Source organism: Scomber japonicus, chromosome 22 (assembly GCF_027409825.1).
Source record: "Scomber japonicus isolate fScoJap1 chromosome 22, fScoJap1.pri, whole genome shotgun sequence".
NCBI lineage: Eukaryota > Metazoa > Chordata > Actinopteri > Scombriformes > Scombridae > Scomber > Scomber japonicus.
The window spans coordinates 7399678-7421910 of NC_070599.1; the positions used below are offsets into that span (position 1 = coordinate 7399678).

Here is a 22233-nt window from a genome sequence, read left to right on the forward strand (position 1 = left end):
CCACCATGTGATGTAAGTGTTGCTTGGTAAATAATATGTGTAGTAACTTCACTAGTGTGCTGTTTACACAATGGCTGGTGGTCCTCATTCATCAATGAGTGGGCAAAATTAGATGTGGGAGCCAGTCAATTTGTGCAGGATTATAATTGACAAGAGATAAAACCAACGGATTGTGTCAGGATGCAACTCTTTGGATTTGATTGGTCACACTTGCGGACCAACCCTTATTTGCTACACCAATTAACGAAAACTAGGATTGATTGCTGGGATTATTGACCAATTATAAGCGCACATTTCCTAATGGGCGGCTCTTGGCTACGGAGGGGTGGGGTGTTTGAGGTCATTCAGTCAGTCCCTCTCTGATTCACTCTATCGGCGTGTGTTTGAGGGGACGGGGTAGTTGGAGTAAAGGAGTCGCCGGGCGGCAGTGCATCTCAAAACGCCTTTTTTTTGGGAGCGAGACACCGCTGAAAAAATTGCACCACCAACTGAAGAAAACGACCCCCCCCCCCCCCGGTGACGACTTGTGTGAAATTTATTCAACGCAACGACTGCGCCACACGCACAACCAACAAACGCAGCCAGGCTGTATCAAATGCTAGCCAGCTAGCATCCCTGAAAACGGACGGTATCAAGGTGTTGATAGCTAGCCTCCCAGCTAATTATCCAGCAGATAGCATCCTTAGCTTTTGCTTTTTCCTCTTCGCCGTTGCTCGTGGCGGCGCCTTCTCAGCTAGCGAGCACCGTATCCCGCATTGAGACAAACAAAAACACCGGCGCCTCCTCCCCGGCTGCTCCTGGAGACAGCGTCTGCGTTTGCATTAGTTTGACACCATCACACCCATCTCCCCCCTAACCCCTCTTCACCTCTTGCCCCCCCCCTACCCCCTTACCCCCTTCTCTCTCTCTCCCCTACCACCCGAAACACTGGAAATCCACAAGCGGCCGGAGAGCGGCGAGGGGCCGGCGAGGCTGGGGGTGGTACCGCTACCGGACTCGCAGGGAGTCGTAACGGCTACAGACAAGCTCAACCGTGGGGAGCTACCGACGAGCATGGATGGGCTGGCCGTGGAGGTCCGTGGCTCCAACGGGGCCTTCTACAAGGTAACCTGGCTACAGTCGTAGTTTTCTAGGTGTCCCAGTTGAAAGTTTTGTTTGATGAAAAAACTGCCAGCCCAAGCTAACTCTGACTTGGCTAACGTTAGCTCAGGCAAACAAGGGTGTTTTTGCGTTGGCCATTGTGGGGTGGGTAGCTAGCTCCAGCTAGCTGTTGAGCTAGGTACACTTGTCACATCATCTTGTATGGCCTGTGTTTGGTCGTTATTTAGCCATTGTCAGTGTGGTTACAGTCTATAGAATTGGAAACATAGTCAAATAGTTTTGATATGGCACATAGTGTTTTCTTGTAACATATAAGTTTGTCCTGAAATGTGGGATGCAAGCATTTAAAATACAAGCGAGCTGCTAATCAGACAGCAGTTGAGCAGCTTTGCGTGCAAATATGATGAGCTGCTACATTAAAGATCACATACTGACTGTTGTTTAGTAGCCCAACCAACATTTGAACAAATTACTGAACCTGAAGAGCCTCCTCTTCATCGCTGTGACTGAGGAAGAGCTGTTGTTGGTTTCTGTTTCAATTCTGTCTCATTTTCATAAGAAAGTGTACTTTCATATCCAGACAAATGACTTTTAGGTTTTGTTGCGGCTGTGTCACAACTTGTTTTTTTACACATCAAATTCAGGGGGAAACTTGGTGACTTCATATTGTAAATTCTACACGTACACATTTCAATGTTTTTTTATTAGTCAGTCATACAGATTTGGGTTTGAGTGGACACTGAATTTCACAGGACTTTAGCTGTGTACTTAGCCAAAACACTTATAGTGGTAACCCTAAAGATGAGGACAGCATGGTTGTCAGGGACAGGCAAATTACTACATTTATCTTCCACCCCCTGTCTAGTTTTAATCTCGATGACATCTCTTATTTTTGATTTCTCTCACTTCAAACACATTCCTCTCTTCACTTTTGTCTTTGGACGTTCAGCAGGCCGACCGACTCCCGGCTCTAACCACATGGCGGTTTAGAGATGAGCCTATATTTACACTCCTTATGCTGCTTCACCTGTCGTCCTGTTTTACAGGGTGACAGTTTGGCTCTGGCGTGAATGAACACTTTCCACTCATCTCTATTACGTCCATTATCTCCCCAGCTCTCATTTTGTGGATGAGTTGCACGCTTAACTGTTCTAGTGACATTATAAATGTCATATTACAGTAGATATGTTGTCCTTGATGACAGACAATGAGGGCAAAAGCGTTTCCTTTAATGATTGACACACAGTGTAAAAGAGATTTTGCTATTTGAATGCACTTCAGTCACCTTGGTGTCACTGTTTTTACTGTAACTATGAACCACAATCATATTTATGGACCTAAACCTGAAACTGGAAAATGGCACTGTGTCTCATTTATGGTCTGCACCTTTCACAGCAGCAGACACACACCAGACAAACTGATAAAAGCTGAAATGGGGATACACACATTGTTGTGTAATTATGTGTAAGTTTTCGCATGAGTATGTGTTATGTTTATATGTATATGTATTATTATTATTATTATTATTATTATTAGTCTACTCAGATTCTTAGTAGTTTTTGTTAGAACTGGAAGTTGGAGGCCTGGCTTAGCTGGGCCAAAAGGTCTTGGTCACCACATGGACCTGCATGTGGCTGCTGGCCAGAGGATAAAGTGACGTAATTACGGCACTGCTCGTGCCCCCACTTGTCCCCCCCAATCTTGTCATGTCAGAAAGAGGGCTTGCCTGCCCTTTGACCTGGTACTACTTGGTGGAAGCAGCACTTACACTGACATAACATGCACATGCAGCTGTCTCCTAATGTGACCTCTGGAAAATGGAGGATGAGCACTTTTTCCAGACGCTAGCCAGCTCTAGTAGCGCCCAGCAGTGTAAGACAAGTTTCAATGAATGCTCTCTAAAAGCAGCAGCAGCAGCAAGTGGTAATTGATAATCAAAGCTGGACTCAAAGGGCCACGATGGTTCTGATGTGTGCACAGAGCATACACATACACACACACATTTCTCCTGATCCCAGCTGAAACTCTAGCCGGTTGGTCCAGTGCATAGGCAGCACCTTCAAGCAGGTGAATCCACCCCTCTCGCCCCCACCCATATGCACCCCCATCCCAATCCCGAAGCATGCTTGCATATGGAGAAAATGCCTGACCTCTCTGTCCCATACATGGTAGTGTCACACCGAGCGACTCGCCACACCCACCGCTTCCCTTCTGTCTCGTCATTGCTTAGCGCTGGGGGGGGGTGTCCAACGTTTATGGCGTGCTGTGAGTGACAGATTCGTGGCGGGTCACAACGGACAAGCGACATATTTACGCAAACTCTCTCGTAATAGTTGTCTCTGGGCTATCTCACAGTGTGTCCATATAGAGTTGGCAGGGGGACTACACATCGCCCCCCATACATGTGCCCTCGTGAACACGCCCCTTGTAAAACTATAGTCACCCAAAGAGAAAGCTCCTGCATTTTAATTCTGTTTGTGTGTGTGTGTGTGTGTGTGTGTGTGCGTGTGTGTGTGTGTGTGTGTGTGTGCGAGCGAGCGAGAGATTTCCAGGCTGTCTGTGCTGTCAGGAGGAGTCAGTGTTACTCGTCACTTTACCCAGCACAGAATTCACAGCCAGAGAATTGTGTCAGCGATGTGATGTCTCGGCTCCCAAAAAGCCCAGAGATGCTCTTTTTTCTTTCTTTCTTTTTTTCTTTTTTTTGAGCAACAGTCACAGTATTAGTCTAGCACAGCTTACGAGCCAGCTGCCTGTGTTGTTTACATGCAAAAATCGAAACACCCACAGCCCCACCCCTCATCACTGTCTCCTGTGCATTCATGGGAATACATTTCTCTTTCTCTCTCTGCTTTTTTTCTTTTTTAGGGTTACATCAAAGATGTCCACGACGACTCGCTCACAATTGTATTCGAAAACAAGTAAGTTTGCTCTCTATAATAAGTAGTCCGCACATGAAAAATGAAGGAAATGAAAGCTTGACATGAAATGAAATGAAATGAAATGAAATGGGAGGGGGGGCATGAAGTGAAGCTCGAGCTGTAGTAATTGAGAGTTAGAAAGAGCAGCCCCAGTCTGGTGCTTCACCCAGGCATTCAAAATTATCCTCTTCAGGCACCTGTGCTTGGAATGCAGCTGTCCACACACGTCTGTAACAGTTTTTTTTTACTTCCCCCTTTCCACCCCTCCGTTCATCCTGATAGCATGCTTTCCTATACTCCTAGCCCCACCTACTGTCCCTCATCCACCAACCCCTTACCCACACATCCCTCCGGACCCTTTTTATCTATTTGGCTTAGAGTGTAGAGCAGGGTGCCCCTAAAAATAGTGACCCAAAGTATGCAGGGAGGGGAGGGAAGTGGGGGTGGCAGGATGGTGGCCTGTGTCATTTTTGGGATGGTTGCTCCCGCCCCCCTCACCAACACCACCTCCCCCTATCTCCTCCTTTTACTTACTGAGCACATGGTGGTGTTAGAGTAGCCTGGTTGTATAAGAAAGTGCATGAATGAAACACCTTTTCTGCTCTATAATGACAGTAATTCAGATCTTTAGATACATTTTCATTTGAAGTACAAGCTTCTAAATGAGCACGAGAGGGTTTTAGTAGATATTAATACTGAATTAACATAGAAATGAGCCAGTTTTCATTTTGTGTCCGATATTATAATTCACATTTGAAAGTCATTTACTGAGCTTTACAGCGCTCCATTCAGCTATTTTCAATTTCTTCTTTAATGTCAAAGGACATCATACAATGAACATAGTTGCTCTCTGTCCACACTCAAGTCTTTGAACTTTCTTATTAAACTTAACGAACCATTTTCATTTTTCTTTTCATTATATCTGTTAATGTGCTGTGCAGCGGGGGGGGCGATATGCTCCCTTCGCTTTCAATCCTACTGTGACACAAGAGAAAATGAGCCATGTTCCAGCATTACGTTTTGTTGACTTGGAAGTGTTTGTGTTTTTGTCTCCCGTCTCACCAAAGTTGGCAGCCAGAGAGACAGTTGCCCTTCAGCGATGTGCGGTTGCCTCCTCCGGCAGAGTACAACAAGGATATTGGTGAAGGAGAGGAGGTGGAGGTAAGGCCCCGCCGCACCCCGGATCTGTTTTCCGACTCAGAGTTTGCACCCATGTCAAGGCCTCGCTGTCTTCACACCCCATCAGACGCTTCATTATTGGATAGTGCTGAGTTTTGACTGACATAACTAAAACGTCCATGTGGCCTCTAAACTCTGGAAACATCTCAAATAAAAACAATCAACTTTGATGCTTTTTAAAGTATTTCTCTTACTGTGAAAGAGCTTTTAACACATGACTGCTTTAAAGTCATTTCAAATCTACATTTGCCCATTTTTTTTTAGTGCTTTTGGGTGATAAAGTGTACCCATAAAAGCTGTTCACCCAAATCTGTATAAAACCTTTCATACTGTGTTTGCAATATCCAACAAATTTGCCTTTGTTATTAAACATTTTCTCCATATAGCACAGCACTATTAGGGCTAGGTATCAATTCAGATTTCCTGATTTGATTCTGATTGACAAGATCCTAAATCTGTTAAATATTGATTTGATATAGAGATAAGTATAACACTAAGTTTGCTTGGATATGAATGAGATTCACAGAGAACTAATGCTATAAATGATGCAAGGAACTTTCTACCTGTTGCATTCTTAAAAAATTTCAATGTTTACTTTAAGAATTGACCCCAAAACAGTAACATGAATCTACTTTTTATTGAACACAAGTTGTGCGATACAGTCAGTGAGTTTTAGGGAACTAGATAGGTGCTTTCTTTAGTGCAGTGTAAAAATAACAACCATAGATTTTAAACCAACTCACCAGGCAGTCAGTGTAAATAAGGTGGCTACAAACACACCTACTGTAGTGTGATTTTCATTCATATATCAGGAGAAGACACACTTTGCTGTGAGTGTCAGCAGCAGATCAGCTCCCGCCATGTTCACAGATCTCACACACAGCAAGATCTCGTGGCCAGATCTCGTTTAAGATGGTGGGAGCTGCTACGCTGACGGCATCACCAAGCCTAAAGGCAGATTCATTTCAGATCTAAAATCACAGCAAAAGGCTATATATCAAAAGGTCGATCTCTGATTTTATGAACTGATGTTGTAAAATTTTAATTAAGATCAATTTGAACCAAAAAATTGACTTTCTTTTTCAACCCAGCCCTCTACACTGTTTCTATTTGCTTTCTGAATCGCTGGCATAGTGCAGATCTGCCATTTTCTCCCTTGACATCCAGCCAAAGCCACGTTCACCGTCATCACGCATTCCCCTACAGACTATTTTGCACTTGAATCACTGTCTATAAGTGTGATAGGTGTACAAGTACTTGTCATTTTCAGCTGTCTGCTGTCATTCACTGTGTGTCTCCTTACAGGTTTACTCCAGGGCCAATGAACAGGAGCCATGTGGCTGGTGGCTGGCCCGGGTCAGAATGATGAAGGGAGAGGTAAATGGCTCAGTGAGATTAAAAAAAAAGTGTGCAAGTAGTGTGTAAACTAAACTTTATTTAAAAACATTATCTCATAGCTAGCTGATGGATACTAGCAGAACAGAAATAACACAGAGTATATCCTCTGTTCATTGTAGACATGTGTTGAGCATTTTTGTTATTTTCACCTTCCTTTCCACCTCTGCACTTCCTCCATTAAACACTAATTCACACATAATAGTTGTACCACAGTGAAATACACAGAAGAACAACAGGATGCTGCTTTGTTTTCTTGTCATGTGCAAAAAACCAAACGTTTTAAAGCGTATGCTGCTGTTTTTTTGTTTTGTTTTTTAATCCGCTGTAATTTGCCTAATCTTCACAGAGGCTCAGATGCAGTGGAAACACTTGCATGCTAAAGTAATTGTTTGTTCCTGTGGATTAAATTTCCTGAAACTATTTAGTTGTTTAAAAAAAATAAATAAAGGACTTCTTACTATAGAGGATGATACCTTGTGTGTCACAGATAAGATCCAGCCAGCCTCGCTTCTCCTTTTTGTCTCTGCGTTTAATAATCTGTAATAGAGGCTAAGCCGTTATCTTTCACTTTGGCTCAGTGTTACGTTGTATTGCCAGTAACTGTTTACTGAGCTCTGAGTACTGCAGCACACTCTATGCAGAGTGAATACAGGGCTGTAGTAAGATGCTGCTGGATAATAAGCTCAAAGAGTCCTGATGTGGTCTGACACTGTACGTTTAAATAATGTTCCCTGCTTCTTTACACTGACTTATCACGTCAGAATGGAGGCTCAGTCGGCTTTATTTTGAGCTAATTCCTCCGAAAAAATTCTTAAATTCCAACCAGGAGCGTCTCTCTCTCTCTCTCTCTCTCTCTCTCTCTCTCTCTCTCTCTCTCTCTCTCTCTCTCTCTCTCTCTCTCTCTCTCTCTCTCTCTCTCTCTCTCTCTCTCTCTCTCTCTCTCTCTCTCTCTCTCTCTCTCTCTCTCTCTCTCTCTCTCTCTCTCTCTCTCTCTCTCTCTCTCTCTCTCTCTCTCTCTCTCTCTGTCGCCGGCACGAGCTTACAGGTTGAATAGTGGGTCAGTGGGATATGGAAAAGGACAGAGCTTTGCAGTGCTCCGGTGCCGGGGGAGCTGCTGCTGGTGTAGCGCTGTTATTTGGAGCAGTCTGATAAGAGCCTGCAGGAATGTCTAGCGTTGACTGATGACTTTAATTCTGTCCTTTTGAGCGTGGAGTGCACAGCGTTCATCTCACTGCCTCGTACTCTCACACTTCCCCTTTTCTTTGCCTGCATTAGTTTATTTATTTTCCATATCTCACCGTGCTATTCTATCCCTCTTTCTTTCATCTTGTGTCTTTTGTAGTAGGAGCTGGGGAAAGGAGTGGAGTTTCATTAGCTAAATGAATTAATGCATAAAGTAAATGCATTTTTTAATGTAGAATTTCTTTTAAAAGTTGAGTAACGTTATCTTTGATTTATAATTTGAGTATTTTTGTATTTCTGCCTTATGTATATATTGACTTGATGGTGATTTTGGCACAATATTTAAAAAAGTGTTCTCTCTCCTGCTCTTTTCAGTTCTATGTGATCGAATACGCGGCATGCGACGCCACATACAACGAGATCGTCACAGCGGAGCGCATCAGGCCCCTCAACCCCAACAGCCCCTCCTCTCGAAACTCCTTCCATAAAGTCCCCATCCCTGTCCCGGAAGACCTGAGGGACATGTGAGTATCTTTTTATGGAATTTGTAGCAAGGAAACAAATGTGTGTATTGGTTTATTGTGTGTTTAGAGTGTATGCAGTTTATCTTAATACCTTATTTTTCTCCTAGAGCGTTAATTTTTTAACCTCCCAAAGTTGTCCCACTGTGCGGCGTAGTTTCAAAGCACAGAGCGCCGACAAATGAATAACAAAGCCTGACTCTCCTGTGGATTGTTTTCTTATCGACAGCTGCGCAAATGACAACATTCACAAAGACTTCAGGAAAGCTATCGGAGCCAACTGCATCTTCTTCAGTGCCCAAACACACGAACTCATTGTGCTGGTTAGTACTCTGAACACACACGCATCAGCTGGGTCTCACCTCATTAACAAGTGAATGGACATTGTTATACACCCAGAGATGAAGGACTAATACAAAAGGGCTTATAATGAAAACTTGGAAAAGGTTAAAATGAATTGTACATCAGGGATTCGTTGGGTAAATGCTGAGTTGCATATAACATATTGTAGCTCTGTAGATTTAAATTCAGTTTGTCACTTATCATGCTTGATTTTTCTGTTTTTATGTGAATCTTCACCAGTCCTCATTAGACTCCTTAATGATGCTCGTTAATAATCACAAACACTGGCGAAACAATATTTGATGTTTGAGGACTAATTTTGAAGATGAAACTTAGCTTCTCGCATTCTTTTGTCTCCACAGTCTACAAATGAAACCACAGTAAAGCGTGCCACTCTCCTGAGCGACATGCACTTCCGCAGCATCCGTACCAAGCTCATGCTCATGTCCCGCAACGAAGAAGCCACCAAACATTTGGAGGTAAACATAACAAAAACACATAATTCATCTGCCTTCTCGGATATCGACTGTACACTTTTTCACACAAACCTTTCATCCGTTTCCCCCTCCTAGACAAGTAAGCAATTAGCGTCGGCGTACCAGGAGGAGGTGAAGGTCAGAGAGGACCTGATGGGCCTCGCCATCGGCTCCCACGGTGCCAACATCCAGCAAGCGAGGAAGGTGCCGGGCGTCACGGCTATCGAGCTGGAGGAGGAGAGCTGCACCTTCAGAATCTACGGAGAGGTACGCTGCTTAATGGATTGTGCGCAATTGTATAAACATGGAGAATATCCAGTAGTTGACTTTTCGTTTGATGTGTGTGTTGCATTGCAGTCCCCAGAGGCAGTGAAGCAGGCTAGAGAGTATCTTGAGTTCAAAGAAGACTACTTTCAGGTACCCAGGAATCTTGTAGGTGAGTGAGCGACAGAACATTCCTGAGGGAGAATCATTTTGTTGGTGACCACATCCCACTTCATCACCATAACCTGATTTCTACACATATATTCCCTTATTATTATGATTATTAATTTGACTGTTCCCTTTCTTTTCTTTTTCCTTTTCTTTTTCTTTCCGTCTCACGCAGGCAAAGTCATCGGCAAGAGCGGCAAAGTCATCCAGGAGATCGTGGACAAGTCGGGCGTCGTTCGCGTCAGGATCGAGGGAGACAACGACAAAAAGCTTCCCCGGGAGGAGGTAGGCAGGCAGGGGGCTGGCAGGGACGACACTGCCAACAGCAAAGAGGTGAATGGACCGTCAGACTTGTCTCCCAGCACCCACCCCACCCCCCCATGTCCCCCCTCCCTCTTTTCTCACCCCTGCTCTACAAAAAAAAGCTACTTAACTGCAGCACGGTGTAGACGTCCCATGTGCTGTCTGCTTTGACACTGTTCCTTTCTGCTTCTTTGTCTCTTTTCTTGTCAGTAGTGATTCTTGTTTTGTTTTTTTGATTGCTTTCAATACACACAGCCCACCACACAGCTTATGTCAATTATGTTGGGCGTGTGTGGGCTCTTAGCTGTCTGTTGTCTCCGCTGGGTTGATATGTTTTTGTCGAGTGTGCTTCGTAAGCATACCAATCATTTCAGAAATGGTAATTCTGAACCTCTTCTCTTTTTTTTTTGAGAGGATCAGACAGTGATGATCTGTTTCCCTAAAAGAAAAAAAGAAACTCAACTCTACATCTCTCTCTCTCCTTTTTGTTTTTATCAGGGTATGGTTCCCTTTGTGTTTGTGGGGACTAAAGAGAACATCAGCAATGCTCAGGCTCTGTTGGAGTACCATGTGTCCTATCTCCAGGTTAGTTTATTGTTCATGTTCACCAGTAGAGGGCGACACCACCCCTTTCCTCTGCTCCTGTCACTCAAAAAAAAAAGAAATCATAAAATAGAACTCTCGCAGCTACTTTCGCTCAATGATTTGAAGCTCACATGTGTTTCTGCTCAGAATATCCGCTCACTTAAAGGAAATGTGTTTCTTAGAAGTACACCTCCTTTATGAGAGAGGGGGTAGGAATGGGGGTTTGCTTTTGGGTAGTAGTGTAAGTGTGTGTGTGTGTGTGTGTGTGTGTGTGTGTGCGCGCAGGGTCATTTTCATATTGGTCACCTGTCTCCCTCCTGTCCAGCACCACATGAGGAAAGCTGCTGAGAGCACCTCATTTTGTCCTTACCTCATGTGCTTTTATAAATAGAGCCTCTCTCTGGGATGGGGGTTGAAGGGTACGCTGGAGTTTAGATTACCAGCTATCTGGACCCTCGGCTTCCAAAAATAACACCAGACCCTCCTCCCGCCTCGCTTCCTTCACACCCCATTTTGCCCCCCCACCCATGAGATTCAGCTGTCGTTGGTGGAGGCAGCTGTCACACTCTGAAGTGAGAGTCCCCCCCCTCCCTTCATCCAAATCACCTACCAATGAACCACCAAAGAAACTTGCTGTCAGTGCACTGTTGCTACTATACGCCAGTGCCCACACCCCCCCTTATCTACAGAGAAGGCTCATGTTGCTCAGATGAAGAATTAGAAATTGTGGCACTCCAAAAATATCATCTGGTAGTTAAATGTTTAAAGTTACCTTTATGGTTGTATCAAACATGATAAAGTGATACCTTTAGTTCAATCCTGCCTGTGAGATAGTTGGGCTGTGTGACTGTGCCAGGGTTTGAGACTAACAACGTCCAGTCGTTCCAGGAACAAACAGATCTTCTCCAGGACACCTCTGTGACGAAAGGGATTTTTAAAATATAATCTTTCATTTATTTATTTTAAAAAATCTCCTAGCAGATGACAAACTAAACCAAGCACTGACTACAACCGAGCATGTCTTCTCATGCTGTTACTATAGTTACTATCACTGGCTGGCTATTCAACATCAAACCTGAAATGTTCAGGCAGTACTGGTACATTTATCCCTTCAGTCACAAACTACTTGCTGGTAGGACCTCACAAATATGTCTGTGTTCATGGCCCTGCTGCACAGCACTATGACTCAGTGAAAACACTGACCAAGTGGAGGAGTAGAAGCTTCAGGGCACAAAGACCTCAGTACAAAGAGTGAGGCACAGATTTGTTTCCCTAATCTGTGTTCTCCTGCTTGTTTTTTCTTTATTCTGCTTTGTACAGTTTACAGATAACTTTTCAGTTTTGTTTTGAACCAATTTCTTGGAATGGTGCAAAGAAATTCCTCAACATTTTAATTGTTTAATTGTACTATTAACAACTATAGATGACCATAACAAAGTTAAGAAGCAACATTTAGATTTTTGGGATTGGGATGGTTAAAATAGTTTTTCGGGGACTGTTAAAAGTTAGTCTGGAGCTCTGGACAGTTCTGAGAGTGAAACTATCATTGTTATTTTTATGGGGTAAAGTCTAATTAATCAAATGGGCATTTGGGTCAGATGCCTCTATTCTATTTGGGTATCAGTGAATCAAAGGGGCTGAATTTGTCCACAGTCTTTATCTGGTTGGAACACAGAACTTTGCACATCACTGCCACTTAGTGGTCGACTGATGAGCTTAATGAGAAACACAAAACCAGCCCAGGCACATAGTAGATGTGAGTTTTAAGACTGTGGCTCAATACCAGCTCAGAACAGCAGAATTTGCTTGACTTTTTTTTTTGTAGGCTTAACAAACCTGTTTCTGTGATGAAACTATTGTAGTCGATCAGTCAACCAAATGCTGTGTTTTAATTCTGTAACTGGCTTTTTGCAGATGTATTAATAGTTCTTTCAATCATGTAAAAAATGATCTCTATTTAATAGCATGCAGTGTGTAAGTCCATATAATCCTGTCTTTGTCCCTAGACAGGAGGATCATCTGATTGAAAACAGTAGCATGCACAGTGTGTTTGTAGCTGAACCTGATAATGACTGTTGGTCAGATGATACATGGTAACACTTGTGGCATGTTGTTATTTAGTCAAACTGGAGGTGGCCCAGGTCACCTTGTCATACTAAACGGCTCACTGATCTTACCTTTCACTTAAAGCAGGAGAAGAAAAATCCATTCTAGCTGCTAATAAAAACACGAGTGACATACATGAGCTATTTTGATGACTGTTATCTTGTAAGTCAGATTATAATAAATGGTACCATGTGCTAGGGGACAGGCTATGGAGCTCAAACTATCTGCCACTCTTTCTCTGTCCCTGATGTGCAGGAAGTGGAGCAGCTGCGCCTTGAGCGTCTCCAGATTGACGAGCAGCTCCGTCAGATCGGGGTGGGGTACCGCGCTCCTGCTAGTCGAACTGGGGGCCCCGGCCCCGAGCGGGAGAAAGGTTACCTGACAGATGAGAGCAGCAACTCACTCCACACCTCTCGTACCTACGGGGGCCGCGGCAGAGGACGCAGGGCCTCTAACAGCCAGTACTCTGGATATGGTGAGGGTGAAGGAGCTAGAATACTGTTTCAGTTTTACTCTTTATCAGTTGTGTATGTCATCTGAGAGGAATGTGGAAAATAGAAGATACTTATAGAGAGTACTTTCTTTTTTTACAGGCACAAACTCTGAACTGTCCAACGCATCCGAGTCGGAGGACGTCAACGACCGAGACCAGCGGCCCCGTGGAATAGGCGGAGAGGAGAGAGGCTCCCGACGGGGCGGCAGAGGCCGAGGCTCCAACTCTGGAAGAGGCCGTGGAGGGCCAGGGTCCAAGCCTTCCAACTCCATCAGCTCAGGTAGTTAAATCCCATGTTCAGTTTACTAACACACAGAAATATTCCAACTCTTGAAGACTGTTTGCCAAATTTTCTTCCCATTTTTAAAGGCTTATTAAAGGCAATGTAGTTTAGAATATTTCAGGCCACTTGAAGTCTTCTCACAGCCCATTTCATTAATTTATACTGTGCAAATGTAATTGCAAAATCAATACTTTGCACTCATATGTTTGATTTTAAAAGAGCTTATTTTTACTCTAAATATAACTATTCTAATTATGTTAACTCTCTTTGCTCTTTCATCTGTTCCTTATCTGCAAATGTCAGATTTTTTTAAGACTCACTCTGTATTTAGTGTTTTGTCAGAGTGATTATTTGGGGTGCCAACTGTGCGCTCTTCCTCATGCCTCTCGGTGCATGGAGAGTTGTATTCTCTCCTCTGCAAGCTTGCGCCGTTTTTTTCCCAGCTCTAAAGTCGTGTAAACCAACACTAGAGGTTTCTCATGTTCATCAGCCCCCAAGCGTACCACCGGTTGAGCTGCTGACATCATCCCAAGTAGCGACACGATGGTCCCTGCCGGCCACAGGTCTCACGCACCGGGTCAGCTGCAACAACACCTCCGCACGCTCCTCTGACAGTCGTGCGTGCCGAGTGAGTGCAGGTGCCGAGCGAGCTGGGCCATCTGCTGGATCAGCTGCAGGTCGCTATTAGCGCGCGATACATTTGGAATGTGCCACAGTCAATGAGTGGAGCTGCTGTGAACGCCCCCCCGAGGGCACCGCAGCAAACTGTTCGCGCCGATTCATTTTAAAACGGCAATAGCAAATGGCTCAACCAACGGTGTGTCTTCATCCCTCAGCAACATGCAGACATCAGCGGTTATAGTGCTGATCCTGCTGTTGTGTTCCAGCCAAAAAATGAGAGGAGATTAGTATTGTTGTAGTAATAATTTTCTGTGGTATCTGCAGTGCTGAGGGACCCGGACAGTAACCCATACTCTCTGCTGGAGGGTGAGGGAGAGCTGGCCGATGCAGACATCAGCGATGGCATGGGAGGAGACCGCCGCAGACGCTCCCGCCGCCGCCGCAATGACCAGGAGCCCAGCGTGATGGATGCTGCTGCAGAGTCAGACAGCCAGGCCGCCCCCAGCGAGAACGGACTGGGTAAGAACCTTACTATTACATTCTCACGATTTGTGAAAATTTAATAGAGGTGAATCAACACGTAGTAAATCTCTGATGTTGAAATCAAAATTCTTGTGAGGAAAGTAGAAATTCCAACGGCGTGACAGGATCAGACACTGACCCATATTTTCTCATTTGACTTTTAGATGAAGAAGCCCGTCCTCAGCGCCGCAACCGAAGCCGCCGCCGCCGTAACCGTGGCAACCGCCCAGAGGGAGGTTCAGCCAGCCGTGACAGACAGCCAGCCGAGAGTGGTGAGGCACAATGTTTTACTGGTTAACATTTTCTCCATTACAGTGAACAATATATTCTGTGTCAAGAGAGGCTGGGATTTATTTATTGCTCCGGGTGGTCTTCGCTAAAAGGAAACGTCACTATTTATCAACCTAGATCATTTTGTGTCAAAGTGATTGATGGAAACTGTAATTTTTAACTGATTTCCAAAATAACTCTTGTGATATTTCATAACGTGATTTCTGCTTGAGTGAGATTTGGTTAGACGTAGTAACAAACAGTAGAGATCAATTGAAAGGTAAAGGAAAAAGTTTTATTCCTCTGTGTGAACCTTTCCATAATATTGTCAGACACTGTAACAACCTGAGCCTGTCAGTGGCACTTTTAGGAGACGTACATTGATGGAGCACTATTGCCCCATTGGATTATATTACAGCCCATTTCACAGCTGCCGGCTGAAGCGCTCTGACTCAGCACTGGACCAATTTCAAAAATTGTCTTCCCCACTGGTCACTTGGACACAAAAAGATGAGAAAATACAGAAGTTTGCCTTTTTAAAGGAGACCCTTCCCTATTTTCAGTCACATATATGATGCTACAATGTCTAATGTTCTTATTAAACATGGCCAAAATGTCAAGTAATGAGGTAAAGGTATGTAAAGTAATCTCAGTGAGACAAAAGCACCTGTTCAGACTGCTCTGAACGCTGAGTTTCCAACAGTTTTTTCTATTTTTAGTCCAACACACAGCGCGCGAGTTCTCTGCTCTGTTAACATCGTGGCATCTTTCCATTGTTTTAGTCGTGCCGAGCCATGACTCAAATCGAGCTGGCACACTGTGAGTGTTTTTCCATTACACAGCAGGCAAAGTAAAAAAAGTGGTTTACCTGTTGGAGGTAGTCTGGTCGTCTGCAGCTCTTCATCAAACATCATCATCACTCTGGCTGTTTCTTTTTGTGCTATTCTTCCCTACATAATTTATAACCAATCTACTGAATCTACCAACTCAAATTTCTATGTGTTGTGTCGACTGGTTTTTAGTGCAGTTAACATTGATGCTAATTTGGTAAACGTGTTTAATTTCCTCCAAATTCTTCACTAAAAAGTGTTCCATTATTTAGTAGTGTAAAAACTTTTAATATGAAGTAAAAAAAACAAAAACAAAAAATGTTGGGTTTGCATCAGCAGTAACTTGACAGGCTTCTGGAAAGCTGGTCAATCAGAACACAGTGGGCTTATTATGATGGGGGTCCTAAAGAGATAATAGATCAGGTGTTTTTTTAACTTTGAACTCTAGTGGAGTCCCAGAATAAAAATATAGAGTGGAGATGAGCATGAGAGGTGCCCTGTAAAGCTTTACCAGGACACTTTTAAACTGTATCCACAGTGTATGGACAATATCTCTCCAGCTAACAGATTTCAATGTTTGCAGTGACTGTTGCTGACTACATATCCCGTGCTGAGTCCCAGAGCAGACAGAACCTGCCCCAGAAGGAAAACCACACCGGCCCCGAACCCAAGGTACCAAATGAGAACCATCATATTGACCCTCTGTGTTAGTCTCAATGACATAAATCGGATGATTTGATCATTCTCACTTTTTTCCCGCCTTTCTTTTTTTTTTTTTTTTACCCATAGGAGAACGGGACCACCGCCAAGAAAGATGAGCTAACGCCCTCCAAGCGTTCCCCCAGCAAAGGCATGACCTCGGCCAGCGAGACTCTGACCTTGGTCAACGGGGTCTCGTAATGAGGCGGCCCCCCCGACCCTCGCGAACCCAAGTCTAGAGCAAGACTCCATGGCAAACTCTGTCCCTGCTTGCATTAACTTAAACCTTAAACAGATGAGTGAAAAGTATCTGACAAAAATACCTGAATTCATACTATGAGAGTGAAAAAGTACAAAAAAACGACAAACGCATCTACTTAAAAACACACGTTAACGGTGTATGCTATCCTATCTATCAGTACTTAGTGCTTATTTAAAAAAAAAAACAACTAGCTTGCCAAAAAAGAGCTGGTGGATATGACTTGATTTTTAAAGAAATACTGAAACACGAGAAACAGGACGAGACTTTTTTTTTTTTCGTTTGTTTTGTTTTGTTTTTGAAACGGTTGTCTTTATTTGTGTCTTTTTTTTTCGTTTTTTTTTTTTTAATGTTAATTTTGTTCATTGTTTATCACTGGTTTGGACTTGGCGGTCGCTCTCTCAACCAAAACAGACACGTCTTTTAACAGTGTTAAAGTACAGACAAGAGAGATGTAAGCTGTAGGGAGTGGCATACGAGCAGACAGTCCAATAGCTTATGTGACGCGATGTTCGCACACTGAACCTGGGAGTGGAGACAGACAGATTGGAATATTGATAGACATTGTGCCTTGAATTTGAAAAAAACAGAAAAAAAAATAAAAAAAAAACTTGAGTTTTTCCATTAAGTTTGTTTTTGTTTTCCGAGAGGAAGAAAAGAGGGAGGGGTTGTTCCTCCGAGGTTTATTTTGGTTCCGAGGGGAAAACAGGAAGTGATGGGTAAAAAAAAAAAAAGTGAAGAGGAATACAGGAATAGAGGGAGTGGCTGGCCAACGTGAGGAAAAAAAGAAGTCTGGTGCCAAACACGAAATTCAAGGCGCTTGTCTTCATTCCGAGGAGAATGGACAGCGTTGGGGGTCAGTGCGTGCGTGTATGGGCGTGCGCGCGTATGTGTGTGTTTGTGTGTGCACAGTTGAGATATTTGGCAACCACAAAACTAAACTGAGAGGGGTAAGGTAACAAAACAAACCGTAGCCCTGGGCGCGTCACACGGTGAGGCATCTCTATTTATCAACAGGCCTGAGAGGTGTCAGGTGAGGTGTCGCTTCTCACCTCCTCTCACCTGTTTTAGGTCTTTCGAGGGTACAGGGTGGCACCCGTACAGCCTTGTAAACATGACAGGCTGAGACCAGACAGACGGCAGACTTGAACTATAGATTTAGACTTAAAGAGAACTATACCGTGCCTCTTTCTCTGTGTCGGAGGGGGCGGCGGTGCTAGCTTCCAGCCACACTAGTGTCTTGATAAACCACTGCAGCGCGCAGCTCCGGATGCACACGAGGGCGACCACCTCTCTGGAACGGGTGCTGCTAGTGGGGGTGGGGGTGGGGGTGGGGGAAGGGAGGGCCTGGAGACTGCGGACCGTGGGATTGGGACAGCTTCAAATGAGACGAGAGCCACATGACACACAGGCCCACGCTTACAGGTACACACACACACAGGGCATCCACACCAGGCGCGATAACGCAAAAAAAACAAAAAAAAACAGCACGCGGCTACGAGTCGGCGTGGTCCTGCACGGCGCAGAAGTAGAGGACCGCAACAGAAAAACTTTAAACAAAAGCGAGGTGTCTGTCTTGTACCTGGCAGATTTGGGTTGGCAAATGGTGCAAGAGAGGGACTGGCAACCACAGTGGCTCTCTGCTCATGTTGTTACTGTTGTCTTGGTTACCGCTCTCAAGTTTTTTTTGTTGCTATTTCCACATCTTAGAAAAATATTAAATAAAAAATTGAAGTGAAATCAACCTCTTCTCTGGAGATGAACTTTGATTTCTCTGTCTTGTGAGTTTGCAGTCTATTTTTCTAACTTGCATGGCATTTAGTTAACCAGTAGTAGGTGGTGCCTGTCCTGTGCATGAAGGAAGGGTGTTATTAATCTGACTTACAAAGCCATTGTTTCATTCACTAGAATTGCTGCTAATGTACACATTGAATGTCCAACTAACTTAGAAACTCTACCTTGGAGAGAGAGAGAGAAAGAGAGAGAGAAACTTTATTTGTGACTTTAGTACATTTCCCACCCCGCTTATCTGCCCAGTTTCTATCGGTGGATACGAGTCAGGAAAGGGGGGAGACGACCCATTCCTTCACTCACAAGTTTCAAGAGTCTCACAAAGTATTAAATTACAAAGGGCAACATTGTGCATGACAAGCAGGCGTCCACACGACAAAGGTTTTGAGGGACAGACGAATGGGGGAGTGCGGTTGAATCGAGATGACCCAGATGCTGCTGTTATACATTTCTGCTCACCTGTATGTTGTGTTTTTAGAGTATGAAAGAGCACTTGAGTATTTGTACCTTGGTTCAGTTGCATGTGCGTGAGTGGAGACTGAAGCCCTATCTGGTATGTTTGTGTTTACCTTTATACCTCATTGTGTGAGTACTGTAATCCCTTATGTATCTGTATCCCTCATGTCCTATTGAAAGGCTGCTCTGTGTGCGTGTGTGCGTGTGCGTATGGTGTGTATGTGTGCGTGCGCGTGTGTGTCCGTGTGGATGCTGGTTGTACAGTCGACTCCTCACTGTCAGATTTTGTCTCTGGTTTTCTCACTCATGTTCTGATGGCAATAAAGGACTTTTCATTGTTTGGTATACATTTTTTCTAAACTTGTTCTTTTTAAAAAAATATATATATTTATATGCCCAGACTACCAGAGAAGCTCAAGACAAACAGTGGAGGAAAAAATGATAAGATAATTCTTATTATTCTCTCATTTAAGTGAACCGAACTACTTTCAAGTTATAAAAAACAAAAGGAGTGGAAGACATAACTGCGTCACCAGAGTGTTAAATTTGTCTCAGGCTATTTTGAGCAAACCTCATTTTGAGTTTTGTATTGAAGCATCACTGAAGTCCAACTATTGTCTTTTATTCATTTTATTTCTTTTATTGCATTTTGTTTTGCTTCCCCTCATCAATGCTACTCTTCAGTTACAGTTCTGCATGTGAATAGACTTTTGCACAATGATAGATTTTTTTTTTTTTTATGACTAACAGTGTGGCTCTGATGGATTCATCAAACTGTTAAGACAGGGGACACTACCTGTGTCATTTCTCATGCAATTCAACTTTTAATATGAATCAAGGATACATGTAGAGTAGAGACTCAGCATGGTATACAGGCCCATGGTTACTGTTTGACTGGAGATGAAGCATCATTGCCTCTTTAGTGAAAGTATTAACCTGTAAGATGATAATCATGAGCACAGATGACTCATCATGACATTATATGCTTTATTAATAGTTTAGTGTTTTTTGCAGTTGGTGTACAAAAACATGTTTTTTCCAAGGATGTAAGAGTCTTTTGTTTTTCGGCGTGTTCACAAGCTTCTTTTACCACCTTTTTGATTTTTTTTTCAGCAGTGACAACCTCTTTGCATTATGAGACAGTGGCGTGCATCAACAGCACATGGGGGTTTTTGTATGCAAAGTGACTGTTTTGAGTACACTTAATTTAGTCACTTTTCCAGTATGAACACTCAAAAGCTGGTTTGCCTGTGAATAGCAGCTTTCTGAAAAGCCTTCAAATGCAAAGAGTCCGTTCCAGGTTTCATGGTTGAGACACTGACACTCTTCTAACAGCAGCTGTTGGCTTGCTGTTTTAACTGTCACAGTTTTGTACTGCCATGGCAAACTAATGGCCACCATTATAAATAAAAAAGACACTAAACATCTGGGCTGCTGTTATTCAGACAGCATTTGAGAGACACCTGAGCTGGAACAACATTCAAAAAGTTGTGCTTTGTGTCCCTCATATGAAAGCTTGATTGAACATGAATGCAGCAAAACAAGAAGATCCAGGAGGAAAACCTGATGCAGCCTGGTGGAAACCTGCCACGTGACAGTCCATCTTCAAGCAAGACAAGACCTCAAACAGAAAGTTAAATTTCACAGGTACGGCTTCAAAACAACAATACTTATATTTGACTCTATACCTAAATCTAATCCAGTATTCATTGCCATGGAGAATATAGAGATTTATTTTTGCAGGTAATGAAAGAAGCTAAATCTCATAGAAAAACAAACACTTATACACACTCATTTAGACATTTCTTTTAGTGGTCTATCTGCTACTATATTCATCTCCATCATGCATTAAACCAGGTTTATACCTTGATGAATGTGATTGATATTCACTCTATATATTAATCAAAACTGAGTTAATGCTATTTATAGAATAATCATATAACAGTGAGGATTCATTTCAGACAGTTGTTGATAACAAAGCTACCAGGAAGCCAGGGAAGAACTTGAAACTCATAAATGTTGCTGTAATAACAGAAGAGGATGCAGCACTCTGTCAGCCTGTGTCTCCCTCTGCTGGACACTTGCTGTCATAGCTGCTAAATTTATTCATTTAAAAAAAAAATGTGTGTGACACTAACACACCACATGAGGGGGAAGTACACAAATTCTCAGCAGCAGTTATAAACCATGTCATTCTCTAATCTGCTGCATCTTTTATCTCGCAGCATTTCATTAGATGTCACTTTTTTCATCTCAGACTCCCAGTGACTTTTTAAATTCATTATTTATAATATATTTTGACTGGGCTTATTGTGTTATTATATTTCACTCATTTAATACTTCACTTACTTTAATACTGAACGTTTAGTATTCCTAAAATCAGTTTATCATTGTATTAATACCTGGGCTTTAATGTGCTTGTGCCCAATGGTGAGTTTACATTGACCTATTATAGTATTATAAACTACTATTACTACAATATGTTTATTATGTTTTAATACCATAACACACTAAAATACAATTAAGAGGAGAAATACAGTAGTTTTGTTGTATGTTGCATTTGAGTGCACTCATAAAACTGCAGGAAAACTGACTCGATCGATGAACTGAATAGAGACACTGTTATGTTTGGTGTATAATAATTGGCAATAATTTCATATAACAGAAAGCAAATAGTGGTGTAAAACTGACACAAAAAAAACCTTAACTTTGTTTACAAGAAAACTCCACAACTTTTAACTTTTTTTTGCAAAATTGAGAAGCTGTCCAATTCTATGAACGAGAAAAACATTTTCTCTAGCTGCCTTTTCTGTGCGCTAATATATGGTAATATTTGCCTATGACGACTGTATTATGTTATTAAATTATTTTTCTTTTTTTACACCATTCCATTTATAATAACTTATATTGAAACGCACCTACATTTTTGTTTTGCTCAAAGACAAAGAGACTTTATTCTTGCCTCTCTAAAGTGTGAAGTTGTTCAATACAGCTTTAAGATGCAGCAGCTCTCTAAATGGGATCATGACTACATATGATTCATTCCATTATTTTCCACTAATGCAAAATTGGGATTTCTGGGATAATGGCCAACATCTGACTAACATCCCGTTACGAACACACACCTTCCCAGGGGACACACGTAATGGGATAGTCCCTCAACACAGACACTTCCAAAGCTTTTCACCTCTGCTGCTTCACTGTCTTTCCTCACTGCTGCTGTAAATGACTCATCACAGAGGGAAAAACAGGAATAGGGGGGGATTGGAACAGTTCATTTATTTCTGCACTACAACATGACAGTCATGTGCTTCTTACATCTAGATTAAAATGAGCTTTTTATGTAACTTCTCATTGATTTTCCATTGACTGAATGTTCTCCTAAATGACACACTGTAATTGATTGAGTTATGATATATAAATATAGAGCAGTAATTTAATTTAAAGTTAGGCTATCTAGTTTCAG

The 22233-nt window shown here is 42.8% G+C and overlaps 1 protein-coding gene across 1 annotated transcript; it reads left to right on the top strand.

Moving 5' to 3' along the window:
• The first annotated feature begins 403 nt into the window (after positions 1-403).
• On the top strand, positions 404-19114 carry fxr2 (FMR1 autosomal homolog 2). The gene is made up of 17 exons (XM_053343328.1): positions 404-1104; positions 3967-4019; positions 5087-5180; positions 6504-6575; positions 8154-8302; positions 8529-8622; positions 9004-9120; positions 9214-9384; positions 9475-9553; positions 9725-9882; positions 10351-10437; positions 12799-13018; positions 13137-13316; positions 14265-14459; positions 14627-14734; positions 16146-16234; positions 16352-19114. The coding sequence occupies exons 1-17, from the start codon at positions 1054-1056 to the stop codon at positions 16460-16462; spliced, it is 2028 nt and encodes a 675-aa protein (XP_053199303.1). The 5' UTR covers positions 404-1053; the 3' UTR covers positions 16463-19114.
• The last annotated feature ends 3119 nt before the right edge of the window (positions 19115-22233 follow it).

Bases quoted from the DNA above. Each gene is read 5' to 3' on its own strand.
- fxr2 (XM_053343328.1), top strand. From the start codon at position 1,054: ATGGATGGGCTGGCCGTGGAGGTCCGTGGCTCCAACGGGGCCTTCTAC. The intron at 8,303-8,528 runs GTGAGTATCTTT...TCTTATCGACAG, and splicing joins CCGGAAGACCTGAGGGACAT to CTGCGCAAATGACAACATTC. The intron at 8,623-9,003 runs GTTAGTACTCTG...TTGTCTCCACAG, and splicing joins CACACGAACTCATTGTGCTG to TCTACAAATGAAACCACAGT.